General features: G+C 35.4%; 1 protein-coding gene across 1 annotated transcript; it reads left to right on the forward strand.

The window, feature by feature from the left end:
* Positions 1–1,541: 1,541 nt before the first annotated feature.
* On the forward strand, positions 1,542–2,672 carry LOC111915667 (uncharacterized). The gene has a single exon (XM_023911304.1). It carries the CDS (start codon positions 1,542–1,544, stop codon positions 2,670–2,672), a length of 1,131 nt encoding a protein of 376 aa, XP_023767072.1.
* The last annotated feature ends 7,906 nt before the right edge of the window (positions 2,673–10,578 follow it).

A 10,578-nucleotide genomic window follows, 5' to 3' on the forward strand; every position in this document is an offset into this window, starting at 1 on the left:
GCATGACTACATGAGGGAGACTAGGGCAAACACGATAGAAAAGATTTTTTTGAGAAGTCCTGCTCAGCTCAAAGACTCAACTTTTAGTTCTTATTTATTTATTTTTAATATTCAATATATTAACAATTAATAAAAATATATATAATATTATAATATATGAGGTACGTTACGGTTTTTGTGATTTTTGAAAATTAAAAACTGCACCTCATAGCAATTTTACGATTTTTGAAAAGCAAAAAACCTCACAATCGGTTTTTGTTGTTGTTCTAGTTTATACAATTTTTTCGATTATTTTTAAGTGCGGTGCGATTTGTGCTCAATCCTACCAACGACCATCTCACACTCCCACCCATGTCATACACAAAACATAAATTTGTGATTTATTTTGTTTTGTTAATTTATAATCTTTGGTTAGAAATGTTTATTTTCAATTCTATCAAGAGATGTAACAAAGATTACATTATAAGCCATTTTTAACCATGTGATAGTTAATATTAAAATATTTCATTAGAAAAAAGTGGTCTCACGGTCTGACAAAATTAAATCCGTCTCAAATGAACTTATCTCTCTTTCTCTCTCTCTCTCTCTCTCTCTCTCTCTCTCTCTCTCTCTATATATATATATATATATATATATATATATATATATATATATATATATATATATATATAGAGAGAGAGAGAGAGATTTAATGAGTTTTTATCTTGTTTGATTAATTAATATTATTAATAAAGTTTAATTATAAGTAAATAATGGATAGAATATAATTGAAACTTTACATTGTGTGATTTATCGAAGGAATTTCATGATCATTTATGCTAGTGTTTAATTTATCGTTGGGATTTTAACAACCTTTAAAAAGGTCTATACAAGTGTTTAGGACTACCAAATAAAGACACCGAGAAGTTTTTTGCAAAGACAAAATTAAAAGTTTGGTTAAATGAGATTTGGTCATCGGGGAAGAAATCCAACAAAAAGGTGTTACTTTTCAAAGCTGATTTCAACAAAGCCTTCGACTCGGTGAATTGGAACTTCCTTGACCCTATGATGCAACAAATGAATTTCGGAATAAAATGGAGAATGTGGATGAAAGGATGCTTAGAGTCAGCTAGGGCATCGGTTTTGGTGAACGGTTGTCCAACGGCAGAATTCCAACTAGAAAGAGGCGTAAGGCAAGGAGACCCCCTATCTCCCTTTCTTTTTATTTTGGTTATGGAATGATTAAATATTGCGTTAAAGGAAGCAATATCAAAAGGAGTTTTCCAGGGAATATCTATTCCCAACTCTACTATTCATCTCTCTCACCTATTCTATGCTGACGATGCCATCTTCATTGGTGAATGATCAAAACAAAATATAAAGAACTTAGCAAGGATCCTTAAGTGTTTTCAAGTATCCTCTGGGTTGAGTGTTAATTTCAATAAGTCGAAAGTCTATGGTATATGTGTTGATCCTCATGAGGTAGAAAGATGGTCGTCACCTTTGGGATGTGAGTCGAGCTCAATTCCCTTCACGTATCTCAGGTTCCAGTAGGCGCGAATATGAACCGCAAAAACTCCTGGAAGCCAGTGATAGAAAAAATTAACAATAAACTCTTTGGATGGAAATCAAAGACTTTGAGTTTTGGGGGGAGGCTTACATTAGCAATTTCAGTCCTAGGGAGTCTTCCCTTTTTTTACTTATCAATTTTTGCAGCTCCAGTGGGGGTTATCGAAACCATGGAGAGAATAAGGAGGAATTTCATATGGGAAGGATCAAATAACACATCAAAAATCCGATGGGTGGCATGGGAAAAAATCCTCTCTCCAAAAGAAGTGGGCGGACTAGGTCTCGGATCCATTAAGTCACTGAACTTGGCATTATTATCAAAATGGAGATGGAAATTTTTAAAGGAAAGGTGTGCATTATGGGCAAGGATTATAAAAGGTATTCATAAAATTGATATACAGCTACCATCTAGGATGTCATCCAGATATATTTGTGGTGTGTGGAAAAACATAGATAATTGCAAAACTGCACTGGAGAAATTAAATATTGCAGGTTCTGAAGTTATTCGGCGAGACCAAGAGGGAACAGGATGGGAATCGGATTTTGAAATGGATGGACAGTTTAGTATTGCAGCCTTAAGGAGGAGGATTGACCGGGCAAACCATCTGATTCCCGATGGAGTATTTCAATGGAATAATTGGATACCCATCAAAGTAAGTTGTTTTATTTGGAGGGCAAGATGGGACCGAATCCCGACTGCTCTCGCTCTTTCTAGATGGGGAGTTCAGGTCCAATCTGTACAATGCAGTGCTTGTGTATTTGGAATGGAGTCAGCAGATCACCTGTTACTGGAATGTCCTTTCGTTGCAAAAATTTGGAACCAGATCTGGGAATGGTGTAGAGTCAAACCTCAACGATGTTCTAGGGTAAAGGAGTTGTTAACTAACATGACAATATTTGGGGAATGTCTAAAACGGAAGAAAACATTGCATTCAATCATTTCTGGTGCATTATGGGGTATTTGGAGAGGTAGAAATGAGAGAGTACTTAACACAAGATTCGCTTCCCCGGAATTGGTGTTTGAAGGAATTAGATCAGTGGTTCACGTTTGGATCAAGCATCATTATGGGAAAGGAAATTTTATTTGGGGGGGAATGGCTAAAAACTCCTTTTTATTTATGTAATTCTTAGATTCAAAGTGAATTGTAATTTGGCACCCTTTAGCTTCTTGTTAGGGTTGCTTTTAATAAAATTTGTCAGTTCCAAAAAAAAAAAGGTTGGTTCAAAATATTTTGAAGTTATATCAGTGGTCCAAAACTTTTATTTTGTTGAGAGTTGGGTTAAGTTTGATTTGATATTTTTTAAAATGACAAATTTACCCTTTAGTTTCGTTTTTTAGTTTACTTTTTTTATTACAAAAATTATAAAAAAAAACAAAAAATACTACCCTTCCGCTAAATCCACCATCACCCATATATATATATATATATATATATATATATATATATATATATATATATATATATATATATATATATATATATATATATATATATATATATATATATATATATATATATATATATATCACTACCATCACACCCTCGGTAAACGCCACCAACACTGTCGTCAGTCACCGTCACCACCATCACCGTCGGTCACTGCCGCCACTGTCGGTCATCACCGCAACACAAATTTTGCATATCTGAATAACAAAAAACTAAAATAATTTCAGATCTACGATTTCAAATTCAAACTCAAGACCTACCACCATCATCTGTTGGATTCAAACACTTTCTTTTTTATCTGAAAAATAAAACATTCTATTTTTCCTGATCTACAACTTTAACCTCAAGAATAACCAGATTTTTAAACCCATAAGAACAATTAGATTTGTAATAACAACACATTACTAGATTTGAAACCACAAGAAAAACAAGATTTGTAAACGTACAAGCAATAAATGTATGGTATGGGCACGTTCAAACCCTAACAAAACCAGATGGTCTATGTGAGTTCGAAATTGGATCTAGAAAGACGAAAAAGGGTGGTCCGAGCTCCAACAACGAACATATGTGTAGCTCCAACAACAAACATATGGTATGGGCCCTTTGACAGTTCTGAATATACTTCTTCGGAGCCGCTGCTCATAGCAAACCCATCGTCTTCTCAAAGTGTAACATCAACGCCACCATCTTCAATTCTGGAAAGACAAAGGATATGACGATGTAGGAAAACCCTAAATGAGCAGTGACGCTAGGGTTTCAGTATCTCATAGCTCGTAGCCGTCTTTAGGGAACGATAGATTGGAAGAGAGAATAATATGAAGTTAGGATTTTTGAAAATGCGAAATCTTGAGCTAGGGCCTCTTATATGTGGGGTGGCGACGAAGTGAGCGACATTAGCGTATGTGTTGTACAACGATGCTAGCGGTGGCGAATTTCGAACATATCTCCTTCGTTAGACCTCCTCCGTCACCAGCCTCCTATTTATGAACCCTTCTTCATCTTTCTGGATCTAACGAGAAGGTGCTACGCTTGAAAATAGATGGCGGTAGGATGGTGGTGCTCTATCTCATCTTTAGGCTACATGTGATGGTACTGATTGGTGGTGATGGTGGAGTTCAAAACTCTAGCCGATGGTGGTGGTCGTATTTTCTATTTGTGAAACACATATTAAGATATGTAAAAGAGGGGGAGAGAGAGAGAGAGGGTGGGGCTTGTTTTTTTTTTTTTTTTTTTTCTACAATAAAAAAGAAACATAATAGAAAAATGGTAAAGTAATTAAAAAGGAAAAGACAAGGGCAAATCTATCTTTAAAAAGAAAGTTTTGAAAATTTTAGACTAAACTCAGAACAAATTGAAAGTTTTGGACCACTAGTACAATTTCAAAATATTGGACGAAACATACATACCACATACCACAGTAACCAAACTTGCAATTTTTTCGTTTTGCATACTATGGAGCTTAAGCATTACTATATATATATATATATATATATATATATATATATATATATATATATATATATATATATATATATATATATATATATATATAGGTTTATTTAAAACCATATTACTTTTGTAAGACCGTTAGACCCAATCTAAAAATAATTATAAAATGAAAATAAAAGGAAAAATAAAAAATAATCTTTTTTAATTAATATTTTCGTCATTTTCTAATAGAATATTACACGGTAAATATTCCAATATGATTTTTAGAATATTATAATATTCTAGTAGATTTGTCAGATATATAAAATATTCTAATATTTTACTAGAATATTTTAATATTCTTCTAGAATATTTCACAGATATTTCAAAACAACCGTATTTTTTTTTAATTTTTATATTTTTTTTGGATGAAAAAAGTGACGAAAACAATATTTTAAAAAAAATCAAGAATTTTCAATTATTTTTCATTTTAAAAATGTTTTTTTTTATCTACAAAATGAGTGGCTTGGATTGCGCTCCCCGTCTCACAAAACATAGTGATCTCACATGAACCTAACCATATATATATATATATATATATATATATATATATATATATATATATATATATATATATATATAGAGAGAGAGAGAGAGAGAGAGAGAGAGAGAGAGGGAGAATTCAATTGAGAAAATAAAAAAGATTGAGAATAGAGGAATCATTTCAGCCAATCATTTATTTTTGTCGCAAAACCGTCCATCGTACCAAAAAAAAGAGAAAAGGAACACACATGTGTTTTGGGACAAAACATGTTTCCTTAAATTAGGCTAATCATTACCTTAATGTATTCAAAAAATATAGTTTTTTTTTTGTTTTTTTTTCTAATTTTTAAGAAGCAATTTTATTCGAAAAACGAATTAAAATATATCACAATTTATAAATTTTTATTCTCTATAAATAAACAATCACACTGATATAGTTTTAAGATAAAATATATTTTTTTTTTATAGTTTCAGCTCTTGTTATTCATAAGTAAATAAAAATACATCAGATTTTTATTACAGTATATTCGTTATTCACTTATTATTAAAAAATATGATTAATTTTTATTACAGTTTAAGTATCATTCGGTAACATTCAGATTTTCAAGACCAAAAATTTTGTTTTAATTAAGTAACTTATAAAACAATTTACTGAAAAACATCATTGATTTACATCGTTTCATAAAACCATAGTTACGTGTCTCAAAACCATGCCATAAAGTAATAATAATGTCAGAGTACAATCCCAAAAATCTCATAATGCAGAAATCCTATGTGTGTGTGATGCACTGCTACCATGCCAACCCTTTCCCCTTCGCAGAAGAGGTACCTGAAAACAAAACTAAAAACTGTAAGCACGAAGCTTAGTGAGTTCCCCCATCATACCACATACCATACATAACACATAATGTCAGGCATATCTGGGTGTCCGACCTACCCTGCTGAGCGTATCGGGGTGCTCGACCTACCCCTGCTAGGCATACCAGGGTGCCTAACCTACCCCTATAAGACATACCGGAGTGTCCAACCTACCCCTCCGGTTTATCTCATAAGGTTACCTGGACTATTTCACCCCTACTACTACCACATAAAAACATAGCATAATCATACTGTCAGGTATACCGGGGTGCCCCGAACTACCCCTTGGCCATATCGACCGGATCCCCCTACTATCACAATACATCATATCAGGCTAGCACATAATCACAACAGATAACAATATACCAGATAATTATCACAAAGACAATTATCTACACTATAACTCTTACTAGTGGGCCGGCCTTGGTGCCTTAGAGTCACTCCTATTGGAAGGTAACTCACCTCAATGTTGTGTAGTAGCTGAACTGGCCTCGATGCTGGAACCGACTCCTCTCAAACTCCTACACATAACAACCTTCCTTAATTACCATTTCATACCCATAAACCATTTCAAGGGTCAAATCAGGTCAAAGTCAAGGTCAACACCCTGGTCAAAATCAACTTTTGGTCAAAGTCAACATTTGGTTGACTCAACTCACCGAGTTGACTGAACAACTCGCCGTGCTCCATTAACCTTAGAACGCTAAAACTTCGACCCTACTTGCCGAGTCTTTCAAGAGCTCGCCGAGTTCTCCTTTAAACAAATTCAGGACCTTCTACAACTTACTCGCCGAGTTCATCCTTGAACTCGTCGAGTCCTTCATCATGCAGGATGGCACATCTAGTCCTGGACTCGCCGAGTTCTCCATGAAACTGTCGAGTTCTCCTTCATGCAGTTGGGGCTTAGTCTTGAACTCACCGAGTTTTGTTCTTGAACTCTCTGATTTCCATGATTTTCAGGTCAACAATGAACCCAGCTGGCTGAGTGTTCTTCCAACTCAACACATTGTCCATTAACATAAGAGGTTTGGGGAAATCTACGACCCAGCTCGCCGATTCGTATGAACGAATCGTCGAGTCCCTCTATCTCCAAAACTATTAAGTCGATTTTAGTTGGTCTTAATGCATCCAAAACATAGATCAGACCTCCTGGGGTCCATATTACACGTAAAGTGTGACAACCCAAAAATTTAAATCCAGTAAAGTCAATCAATCCAGTCAAATGTCAGACTTGTTTCTGCTATCTTTTAGCATTTGTTAAGGGTCTGTTTAAGTGTTCTAAGCCTAGTACACTTAAGGATTGGGTGTAGGGTTATGACAGCTTAAGTTCATTGGTTTGCAATCGACCCGAAAACCCCATCACAAGGAGTTTACGGCCGCAAACTAGTTGCATATGATTTCTGTCTAACAAAATAAACCCAAGTAAATCTTGAAAATCATCAACTATCACTATAATATATTTATTACCACCAATGCTCTCGATGGCATATGGACCACAGAGATCAATGTGTAACAGTTCTAGCGGCTCGATTACATTGGTGTTTATAACAGTCGAGTGACTTTTACAACTTTGGTTTCCTAGCTCGCATGCAGCACACAGATGTTCCTTTTCAAACTTCAAAAGAGGGGGTCCTCGCACAAGATTGCCAAGTACAAGTTTGTTGATGTCCTTAAAATTCAGATGCAAGATCCTTCGGTGCCATAGCCAACTGTCATCCGAAGATGCTTTCGTAAGTAGGCAAATGGAAGGCTTTCCGATGATCGGTTTTATGTTCAAATGAAATATCTCTCCCTTTCTTTTGGATTTCAGAAGCACTGCCTTTGTTTTCTTCTCAATGATTTATGATCCCTCATCATCGAATAAAAACTTTCAGCCCTGTACGTACAACCAATTGAGAAACACTTATCAGATTATGTTGCAGGCCTTCCACATAGGCTACCTTCCGAATGGAGAATACGCCATTAATAATCATGTTATATCCTTTAATCTCTCCTGTAGAATTGTTTCCAAACTTTACTTTGCCACCATCCTTCAGCGATTGGAATTCCATCAGCTCTTCTCTCCTTCCTGTCATGTGACGTGAATAGCCATTGTCGATGTACCATTCAGAATTGTACTATTCATCACTGATTACCTACAAAATTTAGAGAGATTTAGGAACCCAAACTTTCTTGGGTCCTTGTGAGGTTTTCTTTTAAACTGTAAAAGTTATATTAGTATCAACCCAGAAGGTTCTTTGAGCAAAACACTATTCTCTCCTTTGAATATTTTAAAAGCCTTCATTTTATTGTCACAAAGATTTACCTCAACAGGAATTGTTTTTCTTTTAATAAAATATTTGTGTTTTCAGCCATCTTCTTCTCAAAAGCCTTTTTCTCCTTTGTCAAGTTTGCTTTGAATTCCTCGAGAGAAATCTCTGGTTCCGAAACAACTTTATTTTTTCCCTTAACATCTTTTGATGTGTTGACAAATTTGGAAACATTTGTTTTTGGAGAAAACTTAGTTTTTGATTTTTCAATTGGATTAGAAACTTGTGATTTGGAAAAAGATTTGGATTTTGGTTTCTAAATAGGAGAAGAGTCCGTATTTTGAACTGAAGATCTTTCTGAATTAACAGAATTTGATTTGAATTCTTGTTTTTCCAGAAACGTTTTCTTTCTTGTACGTTCTTCCTGTATCTAGCATTCAGTTGTCGTTTCTTAGCAATAAGTTCCTCAGCTGACTTATGAATGTTAGATCTAGGTTTCTCTTTTCTAACAGGTGTGGCTGTTTACTCAGATGACGTTTCACTGGGGATATTCTTTGTGCCACTTGGGGTTGTAACGAAGGTCAACATGATTTTGTGCACAATGAGTCAAATTTTTGCACAGTATTAGATTTAATTTGTTCTTTATCATTATCACCCAACATTTGCTTTAGCATATTCTTGTGTTCTTTGGATTGAATATATGCTTCTATTTTGTCAAGCCCAATTTTATACGAATCAGAGACATCATTAGAGGACACAATATATTCACACTTATAGCACTCTGCATCAATTTCATTCTCTTTTAGTTCAAGAAAGGGCAAAATCCTTTTGTGTATATTTTTACCTATTTCATAATCAACATGCCATTGAGTAATATTAAAGTATAACCGCTTCACAATTAAACATAAAATATTCCTTTGTTTTAAAAGTGCTAAATTGTCTCTCTTGAGATAAAAAAACATCATTCTATGACCTATAAAGCTCTAACTCCAGCTTCTCTATCCATATTCTTGTAACACCCATAAAAAAATCAAGCCAATTTAAAACTTTTTCAACCATTCAAAACCATTAAGTTATTAAAAAGTGTTTTCCAAATAGTTTAGACATCAGAGTATCCTAGAAATCAAGATCATAAAAATATGAGAAGGTGCACGATCACGCCCTCGCCTTCCCACGATCATCTGAAGTACCTGAAACAAAATCCAAAATTGTAAGCTCGAAGCTTAGCGAGTTCCCACAAAATACCCGCAAAACAAGTCATACTATGGGCCCAATCAACCATCGGGTTGGAATGCCCCAGGCCCTTAACCATTGGGTTGGAATGCCGTCGGCCCACAACCATCGGGTTGGAATGTCTACATACTATGAGTCCAATCATCCTCGGGATGGAATACTCACGGCCCACAGCCATTGGGGTAGAATGCCCACATACTACGAGTCCAATCATCCTCGGGATGGAATACTCATGACCCCCAACCATCAGGTTGGAATACCCAGGTCTGTTGGCTCTCGCACAAAGCAGATAAGCCTCAACCACCAATCAAACATGTGCACATATATCATATATCACATAATAGTCTAATATAGACAAACCGATCTAACATATCATAACAACATAATAACATCCTATCTACTAGTATACCGATCTAACAGATCATAATAGCATAATATCATCCTATCTAGTAGTAACTGATCTAACAGATCATAACAACATAATAACATACTATCTACCAACATACCGATCTAACAAATCATAAGATACTTGAGCATATAACATATCAGGATAACAATCCAAAAAGGGCCGGCCTTTATGCTTTAGACCCTTGAGTATAGCGAGGAAAACTCACCTCACAAGTAGCTCGGGATGAGAACGTCAACTCTCCAAATACAGCTCCACACTTAATCACCTACATCCACCAATAATCCACTTCCATAAATTTCCAAATTACTAATATACCCCCAGAAGTCAAATTGGTCAACCCTTGGTCAAAGTCAAAGTCACCGGTCAAGGTCAACAGTCCATGTTGACCCAACTCGTCGAGTGTAGATAAATGACTGGTCGAGTTCCTTTAGAACTCAAGAAGTAATGAAAATCCTAGTCGATTTGTCGAGTTTCCAGACAACTCGTCGAGTCCATATGGTGTCCAAATGTCGGGAAAACCCTAAGTAACTCGTCAAGTCATCTCATCGACTCGCAGAGTCCATGCAGAACCAAAAACGACCAATCTTCATCGGACTCGTCGAGTTGACCATGCAACTCGTCGAGTTCCTTCAGTCCATTTCTCATTCAGATGTTTTTAAGTTATCCCAACGCTCCAAATTGTAGATCTAGATTCCTAAGGCATAGTTACCACGTAAAGTTGCAAACTTTACGTGCATGCAAGGTCTTAAAGGCTTAAAACACCAAAACCAATTCTAGGATGAGGTTTAGGGCATGGAGAAAGGCCAATACAAGATAAAGTTGATAACTTTATGAATTTGGGGCCATAGGAGTCTAGATCTGA

Source organism: Lactuca sativa, chromosome 1, assembly GCF_002870075.4.
Source record: "Lactuca sativa cultivar Salinas chromosome 1, Lsat_Salinas_v11, whole genome shotgun sequence".
NCBI lineage: Eukaryota > Viridiplantae > Streptophyta > Magnoliopsida > Asterales > Asteraceae > Lactuca > Lactuca sativa.

Excerpts from the sequence above, each read along its gene's own strand:
- LOC111915667 (XM_023911304.1), top strand. The coding sequence starts at position 1,542 with ATGAACCGCAAAAACTCCTGGAAGCCAGTGATAGAAAAAATTAACAAT.